The 23,440-nt window shown below is 37.3% G+C and overlaps 1 protein-coding gene across 2 annotated transcripts in view; it reads left to right on the forward strand.

Annotated features, from left to right (window-relative positions):
• CAPRIN1 (cell cycle associated protein 1) overlaps positions 1–23,440 on the forward strand; it is a 39,970-nt gene that overhangs the window by 10,530 nt on the left and 6,000 nt on the right. Inside the window, exons 4-18 of one of the 2 annotated variants that reach the window (XM_074918718.1) lie at positions 1,225–1,311; positions 3,692–3,930; positions 4,043–4,125; positions 6,056–6,193; positions 7,590–7,642; positions 7,729–7,815; positions 12,751–12,906; positions 13,730–13,838; positions 14,323–14,384; positions 16,513–16,623; positions 17,139–17,288; positions 17,496–17,646; positions 19,573–19,767; positions 20,967–21,067; positions 21,929–21,992. In XM_074918718.1, the coding sequence (XP_074774819.1) occupies positions 1,225–1,311; positions 3,692–3,930; positions 4,043–4,125; positions 6,056–6,193; positions 7,590–7,642; positions 7,729–7,815; positions 12,751–12,906; positions 13,730–13,838; positions 14,323–14,384; positions 16,513–16,623; positions 17,139–17,288; positions 17,496–17,646; positions 19,573–19,767; positions 20,967–21,067; positions 21,929–21,992 (1,786 nt within the window). The remainder of the gene's footprint in view (positions 1–1,224; positions 1,312–3,691; positions 3,931–4,042; positions 4,126–6,055; positions 6,194–7,589; positions 7,643–7,728; positions 7,816–12,750; positions 12,907–13,729; positions 13,839–14,322; positions 14,385–16,512; positions 16,624–17,138; positions 17,289–17,495; positions 17,647–19,572; positions 19,768–20,966; positions 21,068–21,928; positions 21,993–23,440) is intronic. The other variant, XM_074918719.1, reaches the window with a different exon arrangement.

Below are 23,440 nucleotides of genomic sequence, written 5' to 3' on the forward strand. Positions count from 1 at the left end.
CAGTGTTTTCTTGATGATTTTTAACATTGGAAAAAGTGAAGGGAAAAAAAGAATGTACCCTGCAACTCTTGCAGCTGTTCACAATTAAAAGAATTAGCTGCTTCTGTTGTTCCATGTGATCTTTTCATTTCTCTAGGCTTCACTTTGGTTCTTCTGTGCCAACTGAAAACTGAAATATCACTGATCTGTGTATTTTTATTTTTGATATTGTGAAAAAACATGGGATGTTTTCTGTTTGATGAGCAGGGAAGGTAACTGAAATTTCAGATTGAGGAAGGAAGCTCATGATTGGGTTTTATAAAGGCCACAGCCTGACTACCACATTTCATAAAGAAAAAATCTTTCTCGGTTGGAGAAATGCTGAAAGTATTTGTTACTTTCACTTAGGACTTCTGCTTCTACGGATTGTCTAAGAATGATGAACTGTGTAAATCACCTAATGTATATGTCTGTTATGTAATATGTGTCTGTGTAATTTTCTTAGCTTATTACAAATGGAAACACTTAAGAAAAAAAAGCAAGTATGGTTCATGTTCCTTGCTTTTCAAACAAATTGGCTCAATTGTTCTTACCAAGGACATATCCATTATTAATTTTGTCACAGCAGGACTGTAAATGTCTCAGTCATTTTTTTTTTTTTTTTCCTCACCTCGATTTGATTTTCTGTAATTTCTCAGTACTGCAAAGTGGGTTAAGGAGTTTGGATTGCTTTGGTGCAAATCAGAATATTAGATTCAAGAAAATAGCAAATAATGAAAGATTTTTGGAGAAGGGAACATTATGCTCTGTATAGCACTTTGATTTTGGCTCTAACTCAAGATAACATTGCATTACTTCTCAAACCTTTATCTCTTGAGCAGTTCTGAGTTGCCAGATTACTCTTCACCCCCATTCCTCTGGTCTGCAAGTTAGTTTTTGACAGAAACTGGCTAAAGCCAAACATTAAACCAGTATGTCATGCTTGTGAACATACATATACATATGCTTTAGCATAGTTATCTAGGAAACCAGAAGCCCTGAAGACATAGACAAGTTTTTTCAATATTTAGGCCAGTGAAAATCAAAATTTTACTTAACATTGTTGCAGTCTCATACAGGGATGGTGTATCTCACTTGGGAACTAAAAATGTGGGAATTTTTGGAAGTATGTATTTTGTTCTATTTGTGATGATTTACTTCTGTGTTTTCACCTTTTTTTCTTTTTTTCTTTTTTTTCTTTTCAAGGATGCAGTGTCAAAATACCAGGAAGTGACAAATAATCTGGAATTTGCTAAAGAACTGCAGAGGAGCTTTATGGCTTTGAGCCAAGACGTAAGTAAAGAGTAAGCAGTGCAATGTGGGCTATCCTAACGCTTGGGCTTTAAACTCTCTTTCACTGATACTAGATGCAGTAGTCGCCTCTGTTTAGAGACATGAGGTGCTTATAATTTCTTACATGTTTGACAGTTTTCTTTTACTGTGTACTAGTTTGTGTTAGGTTTGCTGAAAACTATTCCCAAAATATTTTTCTGATGGACTACATAAATGTATGGGAACAAAAACGGTGTGGTAATTTTCTGACAAAACTGTTGAAAACAGTGTGATCACAGAATAAGCCTGTCATGCAACATTATAGATGGCAAATAGTAACATTTTCTTAATAGAAATTGATTTCATAGGCCTGCTTCTCCCTTTGGCAAGTGTCTGAGGGTTTTCATTTCTTTATATTGCCGCAGGGTATACAGTCTCAGCAACTGAAGTCATTGCACTTCCTTTATCAAGATTCTTGCAATTTGTAATTGCAAATATAGTCTGAAACTACAGTATGAAACAAGATTAATACTATTCCTGTAAAGGATAAGTTAATTGAATACTAGTAAAACAGATCAGCTTTTGGGTTGATGTTTTATTAAGGGTGTAAAATAAGTGTAATCAAGAATAAGTTCTAAAACGCGAGTAGACGATTCTGGTTGTATGAACAGCTTTGCTTTATTTTTTTTGTCAAGAGCTGCAAATGAAGATGTCCTTTAGACCTCTGCAGTATCATTGCAAGGAAGAACTAATTTTGGGGCAAGCTGAAAGGGTAAACCATCCTACAGGACTGGAAGATTCTAAATGCAGTAATACAGTTAATGAGTTAATGAGTTATGGAAAGAGCAGCAACATTGGTAGAATTCATTGTGTAGTCAATGTTAGTGCAGCAGACTGGTCTAACGAGTGTATTTAGTTTGTGAACAGACACTGATAATTTGAAGGGCATTGGCACTCTCACATTATAAACTGCTTTCTACATTTGATGTGATTGTAAATTTGTAGGCCTCTAAGCCAAGCTGTTTCATTGCTTTTCTTGCATCAGGGTTCCATGTGTGTTCATGGAATGTTAGTAATGAAGAACTTTCTTCTTCAGACAAGTTTGTCCTGAAATATTTCTCTGGTCAGCTGACTGCTAAAAGAAGCAAGTGAATCCAGGGGTAATGGTGCACTGCTTTCAAACTGGTTGCAGTTTTTCCTGGAGTTAGTTCTTGTACAGTTGATCCTAAAATATGTCTTTGATTTTTAAAAAAGTTCAGATGCTTCAGAGGGAGAAAGCTACTGTTACAAGTTACATTTTTTGAAAAAGGTGAAATTTTTGTATAATTTTAAACTAAGCAAGCAGTATTTTGGATGCTAGATGCTTGGATTAAGAGTAAGAATGGAAGAAACATCCTGTAGGTTCAGACTAGTGATGCATTTAGATCAGTATTATGACAGCAGTTGTAGAAGGTACTATGCAGAATACAGGGCTGATGATTATGTGTCATCCATTCCCTTCCAGCTCCATGATCCTCAAACTGAGAATGTTAGACAGTAGATGCATTCCTGTTCCCTTTAGTGTCTGTTTGTGAACCTCATGTTCCAAGAATTTGTTTAAATCCTTTTTGAATTTGCTGATACTATCTCCACAGCCTTCCATGGCAAAACATTCCATGAGTTCCCTCCCATGGTGTATAAGAAACAAAAGTACTTTTGTTTATCTGTTTTAAGCTGATCTCCTAGTAGTTTCAATGAATGCCTCCTACTGTTGTGGAATACAGTGAATAACTGCTCTGTTCTTGTTATCTGCTGGCCTTTGCGGCCTGTATGAAAAATCTGGATCACTCTTACTCCTCCAAATTGAAGAACCCAGGGCCTGGGCTCTGCTAATAAAGTAGCTGTTCTGTTACCTTAATCAGTTGAGTTGCCCTTCTCTGTACCTTTTCTAATGGCTGTAAGTCCTCCTTGAGTATAGAGGCCAGAAGTAGTAAATAGCCACAATGTTTGTTTAAAAATTACTTAATTTTGTACATTTTTGCCATTTTCATCTAGATCAAAATCACTTGGTGTTTAAAGAATAGCTCATAAAGAAGCAGAGCAGCAAGCTGGGCTTGTTTCAAATAACACATTGGCGTCTAAAGCTTTAGACATGGTAACTGCAGTTACTTGACTGAACTGCTTGTAAGTCATGCAGAGAAGCACAGGCTTTGAGTAAGAATAAGATCAAGATCCAGTTGATCCAAGGTTTGTGGCATTGATTTTAGTTACTTAAATTTCATGTTATTCTGCTGTAACGTTTGATAAGTGGCAGTTCAACACCAACATCCACCTCTATCAATAAGACATTTCAAATCTGTTTTTTTCCCCTGAGTTCACTACAGAATCCAAGTTTCAGCAATTTAAAATTTCTTTTAAACAGATCCAGAAAACAATAAAAAAGACAGCTCGCAGGGAGCAACTGATGCGAGAAGAAGCTGAACAGAAGCGTTTAAAAACTGTACTAGAGCTCCAGTTTATTTTGGACAAGTTGGGTGATGATGAAGTGCGCAACGACTTGAAACAAGGATCAAATGGAGTACCTGTGCTGACAGAGGAGGAACTGACAATGCTGGATGAGTTCTACAAGCTAGTTTACCCTGAACGAGACATGAGCATGAGGTAGTCTTACTGTAAAGTAGTTCTCTTTATAATTGTCAGTTAATGATGTGTTTGTCCTGTTGTAATTTAAAGACTTGGTAAGAAATTAACTCCCATTAATTAATTTTTTAAGGTTGAATGAGCAGTATGAGCAAGCGTCTGTTCACCTGTGGGACTTACTGGAAGGGAAGGAAAAACCAGTTTGTGGAACAACCTGTAAGTATAGTCTTTGTATTAAGAGATAGCTCACTGAATTTGTGCTTGAACTAAAATACAGTGAGTGATATAAAAGAGGACTTTGGCAGTTTATTATCTTTGAGTTTTTAGAGTAACTGCTTTTTTTTCAGACCTTATCTGGATTGTAACAGAGTAACTTACTGAAGTATGAACTTACTGTGTAGTTTGGTGGGGTTTTTTTAATTAACTGATACAGCATTACTCGGTACTTAAGCTTAGTCCGTACAGCTGTTTCAGCAGTATTCTGCTGGTGGTGCTTAGTAGCAATTTTTTGTTTTCTGGAAACGAAGTTTTGTCAATAATATGACCATTAAATAGATAAACTGGCACGGCCTTAGTGTGATATTCACTCCCCCTTGTCTCCTGCAAAAAGCATTCTGGTTTTGCTCTATTGTGATTGATTAATGCTGTAAATCAAGGTGTGGTCATGCAGATTACTTCTTTCTTGCAGAAATGTAAAATTTTCACAAATACATGGCTTCTTAAATTAGACCTTAAGAAAATGGCTCTGCTAGGCTGTATCCTGGGGAATTTTTGAAGTCCCTTAATTGGAAATCAGTAGGGAAGTTTTAGGGAAGATAATCCTTTTTTGTATGCAAAATGGCTAACAACTTTTGCCATTAAAAAAAAAATAAATCAATTATACTTATTAGATTAGAGTAATATTGAACTGTTGAAAGTGGGGTTTGTGTTCTATTCATAGAAAGTTAAGTGATAGTACTGTGATTGATATGTAATCTTCTTTATTGAGGAGTGATACACAGGAGATTGTAAGGTACTGTGGCCTTAATGGTAATAAGATTTTCCTTGTTTGTGGCAGAACTTCAAATTGCTTATATTGTTGAAATGAAATTTTGTGAGGAGGTACCAGGTTAGTATTTATTTTAATTAATGTTTTTTCTGCAAGAACTCAAGTCTGAAATGGTTGTGATGTTAGATTGTTGTGAGAGCCCAAAGATGTGTACCACCTGTTTTTTTAAGAGGTGAAGGAAGGAGAAGGGATGGGGATGGTTTTCAGGAGAGAGCTGATGTATGCTCCTTGGAGACCTAGTGGCTCTCTTCCTGGATGAAGTTGGGCTGGGTATTGTGTCTGGATCTCAGGATGAGATTTTAGTGATGACATTGGCAGCCATTGCTGGTTTATTTTGTTTTATAATAGGGATGAAAGTTAATGTATTTCTGTGCTCTCCTCTGTGTAGGCATTGATTCATACAGTGATTATCACTTGCCAGATGTGTGCTGTGAATCTTCTGATTTGAGTCTACTTTGATTTTTGTTGGCCTAGACAGTCAGTAATGTTGCCTTGCCAACGTGACCGATTTGTTTTGCGTTGAGACGTCACAGGATTCGTCTGAGGCACTGAGTGCAGGCTTGTGCTTGGTTTTGCTTGCAAGGCTGTTCTGAGCCACTTTGCTTCAGGGGAAGAACTTGAAGGTGGTACCTGTGTAAATTTGTTTGTACTGACAGTTGTTTTGTAAGAAATGGACTTACAGTAAGATTTTTTTAATGGGAAATTACAGATAAATCAATTACAGTTGAAACTTCAGTGAATTTCAAGAACTTTCCAAACTGAAAACTAAGCAGATACTTTTGAAGTGATGGAAATAAAAGTATGATAATTAAATTCATAAACTTTACCTCAACTTGAAGTATTTCACAAATCTTCTGAAGAGTACTATATACTCTTAAGATTCTCCTAATCCTTTAGATTTTTGTGAGAAGTGGATTGTTTATTGATTTATTTAATACAATGTAGTAAGGCAGAAGAAATTCTGTAACAGTAGTGTCCATGGACTAGCTTGGGACAGCAACATCTTTCCAGCGAAAGGGTAGTGGGATTCTTGGGAAGGAAGGAAACGATGATTAGGATTGAGTTACTGTTAATCTTTTAACTTCTTAATTTTCCTAGATAAAGCGCTGAAGGAGATTGTCGAACGTATTCTTCAAACTAGTTACTTTGACAGCACCCACAACCATCAGAACGGATTATGTGAGGAAGAAGAGGCAGCACCTGCACCTGCAGTAGAAGACACTGTAGCAGAAGCTGGTAAGAACATGAAGATGCCTTGTGACTAGCATATTTGTTTGTGTTGTGCTGTCTTGTCTCTTTGGATATACCAGAATGATTAAATTGCAAATGCAGTTGTAAGTGCGAAAAACACCCGTCTCTGAATTCTTAGGGTGTAGTAGTGTTTTGAATAGAAAGGTCATTTCTTGATAATCAGGTATCCATCTGGCCAGGCAACATATATAGGGGCAGGCAGCCATTCATCCAGCTCTCCTCTGAGCCATGAGGAAAGAAGAGCAGAGCTGTGTTCCAGAAGAGTTCCATAAGGCTGGCTCTTACCAGCTGCTTTTTTGGAGGGCCTGTAATCCCTTCTAATGATCACATCATAAATATCTTCTGTCATGTGCAAGGAAAGGCTTACAGTTCTAACTGTGGAGCGTCAGCTGAATGAAGGAACAAAGTCACTTAATAGTACTTGGTTTTGAACACGTATTTCAGTATTTGTCTCTCCAGTATGTCACTTGCTGAAATAAGAACCCAGACTAACAATGAAATTACTTACAAGCAGGTTTATGCAAATGAAAATTATTGCAAACGTCTTTTTCCTATTTTGTTTTCCTGCAGAACTCATGATCTATAAACAGAATTTTATTCATCTGTACTATTAAAATGATGAAAGATTAAAGTTCTTGTTACCTGAGGCTTTCTCATTTTTCAGTGGTTCCCACCAGTTTAATCCTTTCTTGAAAGGGAAGAGTTTTTGAAGCAAAGAGTATGCTTACATACTTATGAAACTCAAGAATATGGTACCAAACTTTTAAGAAAAAAATTCATGACCTTTTTTTCCCTCTTGAATATGTTGTGAATAAAATTATAGTTTGGGATAGCTGAGCATAACTCTTCATAGCAAGAATTTAATGTGATTTTTTTTTTTTCTTTTTCATTTAAAACTCTGAAAATCTTTGTTATTGTTAATTCTCTGTTAATGTCCTGGCGTTTTTGTTTTCTTCCTTCTGAGACTCAAGTTTCTTTATCTACCATGTAACGTTAGGTTTGTTTCTGAACCCAGCAGATACTTACCTGTAAAAATCGGCAATATTGAGGCTCTAATTTCAGATCTAATCAAAATTCCATCAGCTTGAAGATTTGTGACAAGGCAACTCCTTCCTTAATGTGTAGCAAGCTTCTAATACTAGGTATTAATGTCACTCAGGAGAAAATGTGTCCATTAATTATTCTACCTAGCTGTACTTCCTCTGTGCTAATAAATAGTCCAGAATACTATAATGTTTTTGATAAATGACTACTGCAAAAATGCATAAGAGGTCTTCAAAATTCCACTTTTATCGGGGGAGATTTTTTCATTTAACTCTGTATTTTCTGGGTCTGTAACATGGGGGTTTTTTTCCACATAAATGGTATCTTTTCCTTACAGAACCCGATCCAGCGGAAGAGTTTACTGAACCAACTGAAGTTGAATCAACTGAGGTATTACTCACTGGAAAGATTGTCATTTTGTATAGCTTTAATGCCACTTACTTTTACTTTCATACACTTTCTTATTTTTATTTTAGTATGTAAACAGACAATTCATGGCAGAGACTCAGTTCAGCAGTAGTGAGAAGGAACAGGTAGATGAGTGGACAGTTGAAACGGTTGAGGTAAGATCTTGTGTACTGCAGGTAAAATTGCAATCCCTGTTTCCGCTGATGCACAATTCATGATAGGTTTTAGTATTTACCCCTTTTCCCCCAATATATATATAAAATACATTTAACTAGGCTTGGACTTGCTACTCATCCTTCAATTACATATTTAGTTCAGGAATACCTAAAACAAAAACTATGCAGTCTATCTAAGTTGCGGAGAACTTGCTTTTGTTCAGTAGTGGCTTGCTTGGGAAAATGGGACTTAAAAGTCTTAGGCTTAAAAAGACATAAAAGCTTTTTTGAGGACTTGTTTTTTAAGAGAACTTTGCTGCAAATGTGGAACTTACCTTTATCTACACAGCTGCTGACAGCATGGCATAGTTGTGCATTTCATTGAGCAGTTCCATGGAGAGGGAGCCGAAAATTAATATCTCGGCTAATATCTACTCCAGATTGCATATGCACATAATTTGATACTAAAGTATGCTTGTATGTACATCTCTGCTTTCAAGAACTATAGTTCTTCAAGTATTTAACTTGTTACTACTTTGCAGTTGAGTGATTGTTCACTTGTGATGTTTGTGGTCCATTGCTATTGGGATCCATTCCCGGTTTAGTAATTTATACTTTAGACTTAACTACATGTACAAGTCCATCATTTTATGGTACTAGAATGTGTGTTCTTGAGGTACTGGAAATGACAAGTCACATAGTCATTCAAATATTTGGTACGCTGGAACTTGGGTTGTACCCCACTGTTAGGAACAAATACAAGCAGCATCTTTGAGATGCTGGAGACTTAATTATTTATTCACTTCAGCCTTCTGCAGCAGGAGATTAAAGATAGGCAGGTTTTTAGACTTTATACCTTGGTGTCTTCAGACTCTGCAGTGTAGGAGTGGAGTAAATGTTCATCATCTCTTCAAGTGGTGAAGAAGACAGAGCCGTTTTGATCTGAGTATCTAATGTGCCAGATTTCACGTTCAGCCTGGCTGAGATTCATATCCTGTGGTGTTGAAGGACCACTAAGAAGTTTAATAATACTTAAGATGAGCGTGAGGCTTCTAGAACTAACTAGACAACTTTGCCATGTATGTGAATGATTTTGGTAGTATCTTGTCATAGTATTCCATTCCCTTGATTAACACACCCTAAAATATCTCTGGTATTGAATGTGATTTAAGAAATCTCTTTAAAAAACAAACTCTTCAGAAACACACATTAAAGATACGCTCGATTGGGCTATTCTTATAAGACACAGTATTTTAAAGTTAACACTTTCATTTGCTTCAATCTATCTTGAATTAGACCCAAATAACATCTCTTTCTACCAAGTGTCCACAGTAGCTCAGATGTTCAGTTCTCTATAGTTCCTAATATACATAGTGTGGATGAGGACATGAGAGTATAGGAAATGCCCTATGACCTAAGCCTGTTGCAATTCCCTCTGCTTTTAAACTATACAGCTGTGTATTGCACATTTGAAATCTCAGACACTTCCTCATGGGAATAACAATAATGTGCACTAACTGTTACCAGTTTGTAAAAAAATTCAGTTTGTAGTTTTCTCAGACTGATTTCAAAACCTTCTAATTTTCCAATGTCTTTACTAGTCAGCTAAATCTGGATTATATCAGCTTTGTTTTCAGAGAACAATACAACACAAAGAATATGTACTTCAGTTGTCCTTTCTGTCCCAGTTCTTGGACTATGTACAAATGAGCAATTTAGAAAAAAACAAGAGTTAAAGACTGCTTCTTTATAACTAAAAAACCTTATCTTTTCAGACTTAACACAAAAAGGGGAAGTTGAGAATAACTGTCGACTCTTGCTGTTCTTGCGTTCCCAAGAGAAATGGGATTTTTGGTGCCAGTAACTGAATTGTCCTTAGGGAAGATGATGATAGACATTGTATAGAGCCTTTGTGCTCTTAAGCTCAAGGTAGTTGTAGCAGTAGTGTAGTAAGAGCTGTGAATGATAGCTGTTAGTTTTGGAAGCTGATATATTCTGAAAGAGATCATTTATGTTTAGGAAGAGGAAGGGAGGGCTATCGAAGGCTATCACAAACTCATTTCTTTTTTCAGTAGCCCTCCAGTAGATGTGATACATTCAAGATTTCTGTGCTATGGTATGTTTATAGCCTAAGTGATGGTGTCTCACAATGACATTTCTGTATGGGCCTTCCATAGGTTTTGAACTAAAGAATTTGCCTCTGATTTTTCAATGTGTATTTTCATTTGGATTATATAATGATTTCATTTTGGTGAAGATGTCCTTTATTGGTAATAGTGGTGGGTTTGTCTGTGGGGTTTTCTGTTGTTGTTTTGGGGTTGTTTTTTTGTTACTGTTTTGCTTCATTATATTTTTTCTTTTAAATGCTTCCTTTGTTATAAGTATCCAAATCTGCTTGTATACAAAGTTCTCTGTGTCTTAGATTATGGAACTTTGATTGGATGGATGTGTGTGTATTTTGTGTAGAATTAGAAACTGTTTTGTGACTGCCAGAATATAGGTTCATTCTGGTTGGTCTGTGGTCTCGTTAAACTTACGGTTTTACCCCTCCTTCTCAACTGCTCCTTTGCCCCCTGGCCTTCTCTACCCTGTCATTCTTCTCTGGTTGTGTCTGAGCAGCTCTGCCTACTGGGAAGGTCAAGGGGCAGGGTGTCAGAAGGTGAGCATGCAGAGTGATGAGTCAAATACTATTCTGCAGAAAGAATTTTTTTCCCAAAAGGAAGGTTTCACTTTGCTGCTGGGCCCTCGAGATGTATGGTCGGGTAGTAATTTGCTTTTTGAATAATGATCCTTTTATTTGAGTAGTCTCTGTACCTTTTTCATGCAGCAGATGGTTAGAAAACTGTTAACTTTAGAACTACCTCCCGTCCATTGGCAATTTAATATGCAAAACATGAATTTTTTTAATAGTTTCATCCTACTCTGATTATAGTAAGTCAGAGTACCAGGTGGTGATAAGAAGACAGAAGGAATAGGCCCTTAATAGTTCCTTTTGACATTAAAAGAAGAGCTTTATATAAGATACTGTAAAATACTAATCACCATCTGAAGTTAGTACTGTATTATTTCTGAAAAAGAAAAACATTTGATAGTTTTGTCCCTGTTCTGTGTTCCTTACTATTCCATCAGCTCATGTTTTCTTGAAGACAATGAATTATGAATGACTTGGACTTCAGAAGTTGAGTGATAGTACTCAAATAATGGAGAACATTTTTGGTAATAATTATGTGGGAGATGATTACCTGCTGGTTTTACCTCTTAGGTTTCGCCTAGTCAGCTGGCCTGCCTTTTTTTTTCTTCCATTTTGAAACTCTGTAATGAGCAAGAGGTCTACATGTGTGCTCTAAACATTACTCACAGGGCTTAATTCTTAATTTGGAAACAGTCCATAATTTGAAGTTTGGGGACTGTGCAGTAGAGCAGAGCAGTTGGGCTTGTGGACAGCCTTAGGGTATACTTCCATGGGAATTGTCAAATTCCTTCTCTTTGGGTGGCTAATAGTGGATGTTTGGATCGGAAGGAAATCTTGAAGAGTAATGTTGGTTGTGGTTGTTTTTGTTTACAGATTTTTTTTTTTAATTTGTTATTATAGATGGCTAGGGACTTGATCAAGAAAAGAGTCATTTGAGTTTGTGAGGCAACTGCATATGCAGAATGCCACATTCAAAAAATGTTTGTGAATCTGAGCAAGGAGTAAGCATACTGGAAGATGCTGTAGGTTTCTTTGAGAATTTTTTTTTTTAAAATTACAGGCTTTGAGGGTGGACAGGAGTTCAGGTTTAAAGTTCAGACCTGTCATTATAAAACTGATCTAAAATAGGACTGTGATGTCACTTGTCATGACTGCTGTACAAAAATCTGTCCCCCACAGTTCTAACAAGAAACCAGATATTTGACATAAATATTTTGATCTTTGAGTTGCATGTATTCTAATTTATATTGTGTGCAATAAGGCTACCTGTTTATCTGGAACATAATTAATAATTAAGAGCACATGGGAATAGAGAGGCAATAGACAAGTTATTGACAATGATCTTATTTTTAAAGGACAGTTGTTGACATGAATGCAAATTGAAAATGGCACTTCAGTGTTAGAGGAGCTGCCTGAAGAGCAAAGCTGATTAGGCACATGAAAGTGCTACTTTGTGCAGCTCAGCTGTCCTTGTAGCTCTGTTCTCAAGCTCTTTGATGATGGGTGTTCTTAGATGCTCATGTTCAGCTTTCCTGGTTGCTTTGCTGTCTTTGATAAGGTGGTATTTGAAAGCAAGTTGCTGTTTATGTGCACCGTATTGGAATATGTCTAGTAAATCTGAGCTTTCTTGACCACTATGAGTTGTGCTTCTGCTTCTGGGCTTCTCGACGGTGCTGTCTTGCAGTCTTTCTGTCACACAGTGCTGCCTGCTGTTCTCTTGAGATCGTAGATCAGCTAGCTAGGATAGCAGCTGTAAACTGGGTCTAGACATGGCTATGAAAATTTCAAATTTTTGAAGTCTTCATACCCGAAAATTCTGACTCTGCTTAGGTTTACCAAAAAGGTACGAGAAAATAGTTGTTCTCCATCTGTGCATGTTTCTGAAACTTATTCTTTCCTGACTTTCTTTAAAATGGTGATAAATCCTGTCTCAAATCCTGCTCTATGAAAATCCCCATAATTTAACAAATTTTTTGTTTGGACTGTTCTTAATGGGGACTAGAGTAGATGGAAAGAAAATAGAGCACAATCTGAACTTTCTAATCCTGTGAAGTGCTCAGATCAGAGCTGGCCACCAGTATTGGCATGACTGTAGGAGGATGTAGTATTTTTCTTCAAGAACGCTATAGTAATTATGTCCAAAATGAATTAGGCAATAACCATACATTTCAAGAACTGCTGAGTCGCTTTTGTGCAGTGTTACCTTAAGCTGAAATTTCAGTTCGTTGCTTGTTTCTTGTTAGGTTGTAAATTCGCTGCAGCAACAGACACAAGCTACATCTCCTCCTGTTCCTGAACCCCACACGCTCACTACTGTGGCTCAAGCAGATCCTCTTGTTAGAAGACAGCGAGTACAGGACCTTATGGCGCAGATGCAGGGCCCATATAACTTCATGCAGGTATGATAAACCCACCCTACTGTGAAGTTAGAACCAAAGAAACAAAACAGCACTTTCTGGCTGTTAGTCACGATTGAAAGAGTCTGCTGTAATTTATTTCAAAGCTACAGTGGTCTTTCAAACTGTGTAGCGCTGCATGGCAGGATCTTGTCCAAAGCCTGCAAGCATGTATTGCTGTCAAAATACAGTTAGAAAGTTATTTAGCTTTTCAGTCCTTGTTTGTATTAAATCTACAGAGAAGGCAGAAAGTTGTGCATCACTGGGTGCCATAGTCTATTCTGCTTAAGTGAGACCAGCTGTAAAATACCCCTTCTGTAAGCTAGTTCTAAATTTTGTTATGAAAAACTTCCACCACATGTGAAGGGAATACTTATTGCGTTGCTTTTGGAAGGCTCTCTTTTAACCTCTAAAGTTAGAACAACTAGAAAGGCATTGGGAGATAAGGGAATACATCAGAAAAAGCCTCTCCACCTCCTTTACAAAGAGTAGTTGTCTTGGTAACAAATGAGAGATCCACTTCTTACATTCCCTTTTTTGTTTCTTCCTACAAAGTGCTAATTTAGGATGAAGAATAAAGAATAGTTTGCTGCCTATTCTGTCTGGCTGTTAAAATCTCCCTCCCAGTTATGTTCTTTTCACAAGGACTGAATTTTTATTGTGACAAATTTTGGCATTTTTATTATCTTAACTGATTTGCTGGTTTTACCATACATTTAATTGTGTTAACTGTGGACTAAGCTTCCTTCATTGTGACTTAGTCATTTCTGTATTCTGAATCTTAATATTTAAAAAATACAGTTATTTAATTTTTTTTTTTTCTCAGGACTCTATGCTGGAGTTTGAGAACCAAACACTTGATCCTGCCATTGTATCTGCACAGCCCATGAATCCAGCACAGAATTTGGACATGCCACAAATGGTTTGCCCTCCAGGTTTGTAATGGTAAATCCTAAATGTAAATATTGGGGAAGCCTGCCAGTCATCTACTAGAAATGCTTCAGTTACTGCTACGTAGTGAAAGGGTCATCACAAGTAATAATACAGTACTGTTAAAGTGTGTTTTTCTCAATGTGATTGTATTTTTGAAGTATATTATTTGTAGACTTGCAGTTCTCAATTGCTTCTGGGTTTTGCTTGGAAATGTGGAACTTTTTTTAAACTTTTTTTAAATGGGCAAAACAGGTTTTTTTAGTCTTTTGGAAATTGAATTAATTTGGATGACTGGAAAAAATGTACTTAGCATGGAAGTGGTAATCGGTGTTTTGAGTATAGCTTTGCCATGCTGTACTCAAAATAATGTATACATGCCATCATAAAGATGATCATCCCTCAAATAACTGAATTAAATAAGATGGTAATGCTGTTCTGTAAAAAGTTTGGTTGTACTGTATAATAAGTGAAATTGTTTTACTTCAGTTCATGCTGAGTCAAGACTTGCCCAGCCTAGTCAAGTTCCTGTGCAACCAGAAGCTACGCAGGTAAAATGTTTAGCAAATTGTGTTTTGGATTTTAAATTGATTTTCGGCTTGACTGATGTTATAACAGGATTTAATTCCTAACTGTGTGAGAAACTCAAAGAAAAAGCTGAAGTTCTGATTTTAGGAAATGGGTTATCCCCATTATCTCTTTAGCGTTGTCACTTACAAGCATTACTATATACAGTTTGTATGCTATGCAGACATTGCATATTTTCTGTAACTGGAGTCTTACCAAGCATTATTCTCCTGTTTGGAAAACTGTCAGGTTTAGGGTTGAAGTACAAGTTTGAGGAAACTGCAGTTCTAATTAGAGGCCCCTCAAACTGAAGGGCACAGTCACAGAAGCAGTTGCAGTTTGCACGGCTCCTTCTAATGCCCTGGGGTGGACTTCTCAGCAGTTTTTTTTAATCTGTGGAGCTCGCATCAGTGGATGTGATTTTCATTTCACAAATTGACTTCCATGTGCCTGTGTGTTAGGCTGCCATCGCTTAAAATCTGCATTCTATGTGGTGGTGAATTTTAAGTGGTTTTTTTCATGATTGAAAGGAAGGACTTTGTTTAGAATGCTGCTCTGTGTAGTTCTACTCTAATAATAGCAGTTTAGCTTGAGGTTTCTCAGTGCATTCTGTTCAAGATGACAATCTTTACCTAGAAGTGTTCTTTCATGTTAAGTTGTGTGTAGGAATATTTTTAATTTCAATAGAAGGAAGTTGTCCTTTATTTGCGTATTTGCAACAGAAATGCCCAAACCAAAGTAACTTGGTTAAAGGGTAGTCTGTATCTGTTCACGTGGGCATCAGACTACAGATAGATTTAATGGACTAACTATATAGTTTGTGGTTTTTTCACTTGTTAAGAACTAGTCCCAGTTACTTGCTTGGATGGTGTTTTAATGTGGGGGTTGTAGAGCAGTCAGAATGAGTTTGAATGCTGTTTTCAGTTGAAATTCCCCCAAATTCCTGTTTAAGTAGGATCTCTTAAACTTGCTTCTCCAATCATTTATACCTCATCACCTTTGCATTAAGATGTGTCAGTTTCTTACTGAATAGTCTAGTGATTAAAGAACTTTCTGATACTGTATTAAGCGTGTGTGGCATCTCAGAGGACTCTCCTCATCTCAAGTAATGAATCTGATCCCTGTAGGTATTTGAAAACTAAAAGAAATCTGGATAGATTGTGTATCTCGAGTAGTGGTAGTATAAATCGCTTGCTTTATCTTGTCTAGATTAGATCTGCAAGTTTTAAATCACTCGTTTGTATAGAAACAGGAATGTGGGGTGGTTTTTCTTGAGTTTCCTCTGTATGTACCTGCTGACGTGCTAGTACTCTCAGCAGTTTTGTTGTTTTGTAGATGTAGAAAATTTTTTTGGCCAAATTCTCACTGCACTAGCTTTTATTTTACTGTTAAATGACATCTGTGTACTCCGATGGAAATTTTTTTTTTTTTTTTTTTTTTAATTTTTTAAATTTCATTACCTCAACCAGTGCCAATGATTCTCTTGGGAGTCTTGCAAGCAGTAGCTAAACTTACCTCTTTCCTTTTGAATGTTCAGCAAGGTCATGTGAACACACCCATCAGTTGTTATCAGTTTCATCTTTAAGTCCCCGGTAGCCTTAAGTGCGAAGTCCTCTGCTTTGCTGGCTCGAGTTTTCACTGTTCTCTCTGTAGGGGAGCAGAGGCTGTAAAATGAGCAAATTTGGTCCCATTGGAAACCAGCACTTCTCTATTTCTGTATGAGCTTGGAGTTCTGTCATTTAAACTTCAGTGTATTTCTCTCTCTGTCCATCTTTCCTCAGCTTTTTTGTTACAGCAGTTGGGGTTGCATAAGACTATGAGGAGAAAAGTGTTCTTCAGTAAAAGCAAATACATGTCCAGCTGATTGAGAAACACCAACAGAATACAATCTGGCAGGGGGTGGGTGGTGTGGCATGTTAGAATGGATGTCAAGATGAGGTGGTTAAACCTCTACTTCTTAACAAATACTTAATTTTTAATGATTGTACAGACTTGATGGAATATACATACTTCTACTAGAGAATACCATTCATTCCAGAGTTCTGTGATACTTTTTATAAAACTGTGTGTGAGCTTTAGCTGACCTGGGGGCTTTGGGGTTTATTTTGTTAGGTTCCCTTGGTTTCTTCTACAAGTGAGGGATATACAGCCTCCCAACCCATGTATCAGCCTTCTCACACAACAGAGCAACGGCCACAGAAAGAATCTATTGACCAGATTCAGGCAAGTCAAAGTTCACAGGGGTGGGAAGGAGTCTGCTTGCAACTGTGATCAAATGTTAGTCTGTGTTTCTTTGTAAATTAAGTTTTGTGATTTTCAGTTACCTATTGATAGGGCCACTTTGGCTCCATTTAATTTCAGAATTTTGAGCCTGTCTATGACCAGTTAAGTCCTTCATAGTAAGACTTAATTTACAAGATTGTGTAGTTAGAAGTAACATACCAGTGGCAGCGTATGAGCATAGGAAAAGTGATTTTTTTTTTAACATTGGCTAGCAGTTAGCCCAGAAACGTGTTAATTTCCCAATCTAGTTATTTCTAGTTGTGTTTCAAGTTAACAAGTGAGAAGACTGCTAGATTTTTCTTCTCCTATTACTCTGTTCCATGAGGCTGTTCAGCTGAAGTAGAAAATACTCATTGCAGTGAACCTGAGGCATTGTCACTTTTAAGTGAAGTTTTTAAATTGAATTTTTGGTATTATTCAGGAGTTGCTAAAATATGGTTTGTTTTAATTATTAGGCTTCAATGTCCCTGAATGCAGACCAGACCCCATCATCATCATCACTTCCCACTGCATCCCAGCCACAGGTGTTCCAGGCTGGATCTAGCAAGCCTTTGCATAGCAGCGGAATCAATGTTAATGCAGCTCCATTCCAATCCATGCAAACAGTAAGTAGTAAACTAATACTGAATTCCTTTATTTTGGTAGTCTTTCTTTTTGTTGTTAAACAAACACTGGAGTCAAATCAGTCCTGTAATTACATAAAATAGTCTTTGGCTATTGACACTTCTCAGACTTGCATGCTTCTTTACATGATGTAATTAAGAATTGTAAGAAATGAATTGGACCAGAGAGCTATTTTTCTGACATTACAGGTATTCAACATGAATGCGCCTGTTCCTCCTGTTAATGAGCCAGAAACCCTTAAGCAGCAAAATCAATACCAGGCCAGTTACAACCAGAGTTTCTCCAATCAGCCTCACCAAGTAGAACAATCAGATCTTCAGCAAGAACAACTCCAGACAGGTAAACTTAGTTTAGCAAAAACTAAAACCACAAATGGCCTCTGTAGAGGAGATGATCAGGCTGTCAAGTCCTAGGTAGTGTAGCAAAGCATTTTCAGATGTTTTTAGTCTTGCAAGGCTTTCCCCTAACAATACTGAGTTTTGTTGTTCTGTCACAGTTTGAATATAAAAGGGGGTAAAATTCAGTATATATTTCTTAAACTATTAAAAGAATTTTGCTGCTTGGTTCAATTTTATATGGGTTTTAATAAAACATGAACAGGATTAGGGATTATTCTAAAGATGAATGCAGTATAGTGGAGTACTTGCTCTGCTGATGTTAAAGGTTGAATAATCCTTAAATTTGCTTTAAAAAAAAAGTTGTACTATTTGAGATGACATTTTAAAACGGAAATAGTAAGCTAGAATTGAGAACAAGTATTGCACTGCTCACAGATGATGTAAGGTTCATAAAGGTCTAGAACCTTTCGCTAAAATCAGTTAGACATGGTTTGAATACAGCAAGCAAAATGCCTTCCAAGTTAGCAACTTCAGAAAACCAGACAAACAGTAAAATAGTCTGTGTATAAAGCCGTTTGTCTCCCAGCACTCTCCTCACTTTCCACTGAGATAAAATTTGCAGGTGCAGAGAGGGATTTTGAGTGAAGGACGTGGGACAGAGATGACAAGGGTGAAGTGCTAACAACTACTGGAGGTGGAGTAGGAAAAAGAACCTGAACCTTTTTCTCTTTAACTGATTATGATCTTGAAACTTGTCTTCCTTGTTAGTGGGATACTGGGGTGGGTGGATGAGAAGAGGAAGAACCAAGTTTTCATTATTCATCTGTGTTTTTTGAGCCATATGCAGCGCAAGGCAGAGAGACAGTTTGGGGAGCGCTGGTGGGCTGTGCAGTGTTAAATGCTTAACTTACTGTAACAGTAAATGCAACTGTTGATACCCAGAAAATGCAGTGGCCTTATAACAGAACCTGCACACATTAAACACGCAATAGGATGACCACTTCATGTGTTCCACCAGAATTGATGGGAAGCTGGGGAGAAGGGAGGATCTCTGCAAAAGTTCCATAGTGCTCTGGCTGAGTGAAGTAGACAAAGTTGTGCTCTGGGCTGGGTGATTTCCTGCATATGAGAGGGACTTAGCACTTAAATTTTCTTTGAGGTCTTGCTTCAGCATTTGGTATCAGGCTAACTTCTACAGCTGTTTTGCTCTTACATACAGAATTCTATAGAATTACACTTACTGAATCTGTAACCCTTGGATTGCTTTTGTAATCCACTTCATTCCTGTGAAGATGTTGTGGCATACCATACTTCAAAGATGTAGTCTTACTGCAAAGGTGCAGATAGTTTCAAGCTATCCATCTCACTCTTGCTTTCTGATTTACACATCTTGCAGAAAGAATCTCGTGGTCTGTACAGTCAAAACATCAGCTCTGTTAAAATGTTCCCATCAATCTCAGTTTAGTTTGCACAGCTACACCTAACAGAGTTTGGTTGGTGAAGGCAGGTATTTCTTAGTGGCTCTCTGCCAGTTCAGAGGGGAGGAAGTTACGGAAGTGGGTTAACTAATTGATTTTTTTTTTTTTCCTAGAGTATGTGTTGCTGATTTTTAAAGGGTTCGAAGTAGCACAGGAAGATTGTACCTCTATTAGAAATACTGGTTGCTGAGCTTATGCTAGAGACTTCTTGATGCTGACTTAAATTAACTCTCTACCATTTCTAGGTAGTTTTAATATTGTGGGATATTTGACTAGTAAACTTTGTACTTAATTCTGCAGATTATTTTTCTTTGAATGATGAGCATTTATTTATACATTCAGTGGTATTTCAGAGCTCTGAATGTTGAGTTTGAAGATAGTGGGAACATATATAAACACACACTGACTTTTATACTTCTTTTTTTCCCCCCTCTCCAATTCTAATACAGTGGTTGGTACTTACCATGGTTCCCCAGACCAGACTCATCAAGTGGCGGGTAACCACCAGCAACCTCCCCAACAGAATACTGGATTTCCACGTAACAGTCAGCCTTATTATAACAGTCGAGGAGTGTCTCGTGGTGGGTCACGTGGGGCCCGTGGCTTAATGAACGGTTACAGGGGACCGGCAAATGGATTTAGAGGTAAACAGATTTATTAAACTCTCTCATTTGACTTCTTTCTGGAAACACACTGTCAAGATACCGAGTGTTGAAACTGACCTACTCTAGTTTTTATACTGTAGTGGTATTTCTAAGATACTTAAACTTGTACTAAAAATTTTGTTTGCTTTAGCTAACTGAAGCAGCTGAAATTTTAGCTGTTCGTTTAGGCTTCCTACTAGGATATGAACAAGGAAGCACTTGTTCTGTGCTGAAGGCTTAAAAGTTTGATTAGGCATCGACTGCAAGTATAAGCAAAACTGGAAATATCTGACAAAATTTCACAGCCATTGAGTGAGCAATTTAGGTGCCAACTGATACTTCAAAAATGTTTTTTATTTCAGTTATGGTAGAAGCAGTATTGTTTATAGTTCTGTGTTTCATCATATTGAGGATAGTCTGGATAATATAGAAATACGAGAACAAAAAAGTCCAGAAGACATTACTCTGAGGGAATTAACAGGAGTGGAGGAATCATACTATAGTTCTGGATAAGAGAATTGTCATGATTCCTGGGGATAATCATATGTGGCTGTCAATGTTACAAAGATGTGTACGTTGGAATGGGGAGACAGTTTCCTTGGCAGGTGTTCTGGGATTAGACTATAATGCCCACAGTACTGTCTGCTTTTGCCATGTTCTCTTCCTCGTGGGGTTGGAGAGTAAGAGGAAAAACCTGTATAATAAAACCACAACTGACTGTAGTAGGGAATGCAGTGGTCGCTGTCTGTCTGCTTAAAATTGATCTGGATTCCAGGAGTTTTAGACCCTTGGGACTGGAGCCATCCTTGGACATGGTTCCCAGCACTCAGAAGAGTCTTGGCTTAGAAGCAGCTTCTTGCTTGAGTTGGCTGTTGTGGCCTTGCAGGTTGCAGCTGTTAATTTAGATCCCAGTATTATGTTTAGATCTGGATTGAATGTTACATAAATCAAATCTCAGATTAAAGAAATGCATTGAATTGCTATTTCCTCCCAATTCTTACTAGGTCTTCATTCTTGTTTCTTGTAATAGTATTAGCACTGATGCTGCAAACATCTCCTTGACTTGCATGTAAACAGTACTTCCTAAAGGGTTTTTTCCCTCAGATTTAAGTAAAGTGCTGTTACTGCTTTTCTTTGTATGGTAGCATAAAATAATAGGTTATCATTTCCGAGTGAAAGACTTGTGCCCTGTTCCTTAGGAGGATATGATGGCTACCGTCCTTCCTTTTCCAACACTCCAAACAGTGGTTACACGCAGCCCCAATTTAATGCTCCTCGGGATTATTCAAACTACCAGCGGGTAAGCTACCGTTATGTTGTGACAGTCTAGAAGTAGAAGAAAGTAGCTGTCAACAAAAGCATTTAAATCCATTAGTGAAAACTTTTCTGAGGACTGACTTTATTGCTAATAAAAACAAAAATTTGGGGTGAGCAGAATATCAAATGGCTGGTTATAATTGGGAATCATGTTTGGCTGATCTCTAAAGGAGTTAGCCTAGTAATTAGAGCAAGGTTGAGTGAATTATAATGAACTTTCTAATAAAATTGGTTTCACAGCTCTTTGAGAAAGAAACTTGAAGGATTTAAATCCTTCAAAATTAATTTTTCCAACTTGTTTGGGAATGCAAATCTTCTGCTGATCTGTTACTCTTGAAATTTGAGTAGAATTTTGTTGTTCTGAAGGAAGTGTGTCCAGTTTGCTCAAAGCTTGTACAGGCTGGAAAATGTCTAACTCTGTATGTCCACAAACAAGTATTTACAAGCAAATGAGATGACAGATTTTGATCCTGCTGTTAGAATCTTGCTTTTTTTATTGACTGTGGTCCTGAAGCAAATTCATCTGTTTGACCCCTGTGTGGTTTGAAAAATTTGAACAGTAAAGACATCTAATATTTCTTGTTCATATTGAACAACATATCCTGTAACTGGAGAGAGAATTTGTCTTTGTGTGTTTTATTATACCTGCTAGGTACTAGTAGGAGTAAGACTTTATTTTCTGATGATTAATTTAAATGAATAAAATATTGTATTGAAGTCAGAGGTGTTTTGTCAGTGCATGTTATTTTAAAAGCTCATTATTTTATTGGCAATTCATAACTTCTGGAAACATAACAAAATGCCCAGGTTTTATGTTATAACTTTTTTCATTTCTTTGCTTCAGGATGGATATCAACAGAACTTCAAACGTGGCTCTGGACAAAGTGGACCTCGGGGAGCTCCTAGAGGTAATTCCTGAGCAGTGAATAATTGATCTCAGCTGAATGGAAATTTTTGATCCAACCTTTGGAGTTTTGGATTTTAAAAGTGACCTCACTCCTTATTCAGCAGGTCGTAGTTGAAGAATAAGCTTTCTTTCCTCTGACTTCATAGTTGACCCTGCTTTTGAATGGGGGTTGGACTTAGCGGACCTCTTGAGGTCCCGTCTGACATGAATTATTACACTGTGATCCCTTGAACTTGTGGTAGAAGTTTAGTTGGCCATTGAATGAGGAATTCTTTGAAAAGAAGTTAAAGCAACAATTGCTTTTGACACTTGAAATGTAGCAGCACTGTTTAGTTCCTTTTTGTTAACGAAAGCCTTAGGAAAGTGATTTTTTGGTTTTGGTGAGGTCTATCATGACTTAAGATCTGCTTACTAGGTGCATTAGTAGTTGGCAAGTAAGACTTGCTCATAAAGCAGACATAAGGCTTGAGCTGTCAGCTTTCAAAATTGTATGTTAACTGTTGCACTAAAAGATGTTCTGCTGCCTCTGTTGTGGAGGTCTCTTTTGATCTAAGGATACAGAACTTCCCTCCATGCTCATCTGTTCCTTGATCCTATAGAATTGTTGCTTTTAGATTATGGAGGTGTTTTGTCCTGCAGCTTCATAAGAGTATTTGCCATGTGTTATCTGAGAAAACAACCCCACATAGAAGTCGAACTTGTAAATGTTGCGTTCAACAGAATTTCCAGTAGATTTTCAGTAGATTTTGGTGATGAGACTGTCTTCTGTCTCAATACAGACGTTTCCATGAGAATCTTGTGTTATCACCGAGCATCTTGTCCGTGCGGACAGCTTGAGGCTGTCTGTGGAACCACAGTTCTGTGTGGTAATTCAGTTTGGAAGAGTTCTGTCCTTGACTGTCTTGGTACTGGAAGCCCTATAGTGTGGAACTGTGACCTGAAGTTCAGTGTACTATTAGGTACTATTAGGCTGTGGTAAAGCTGGGAGCATGTTTTAGGAAGCACACTATAATGAATAAAAGTTTTGAAGTTCATTGTCAGGGTTGTGCAGACAAGTGTGAGGGGGATTCCCCAGGTGACCTACAATTACATACCGAGAGCGCGAGCTACAGGCAGTCGCTTCCTTAAGGAAGGAAGCAGATGGAAGTTAAAACATGGTTAGTTAGCTCACAGTACTATTACTTAAAATACAGTAACCAATTATTGCCTTACATTACTGCAAAATGTTTTACTTGGATTACAACTTTGTGGGGAAAAAAGTATTGGGATAAAGCTGAAAAGAGTAAAGACATATTACATACTGTTCTGATTTGAAGGCACTTTTAGAACTATAGATAGTCTAGATGCACACCTGGGAATTCTTACCCAGTTTAGACCAGAACTTTTAGGCGTTTTTTTTAATAACCTGACTTCATGCTTAATTCAAGAACCTTTTTATATGTTTTCTAG

Source organism: Athene noctua, chromosome 14 (assembly GCF_965140245.1).
Source record: "Athene noctua chromosome 14, bAthNoc1.hap1.1, whole genome shotgun sequence".
NCBI lineage: Eukaryota > Metazoa > Chordata > Aves > Strigiformes > Strigidae > Athene > Athene noctua.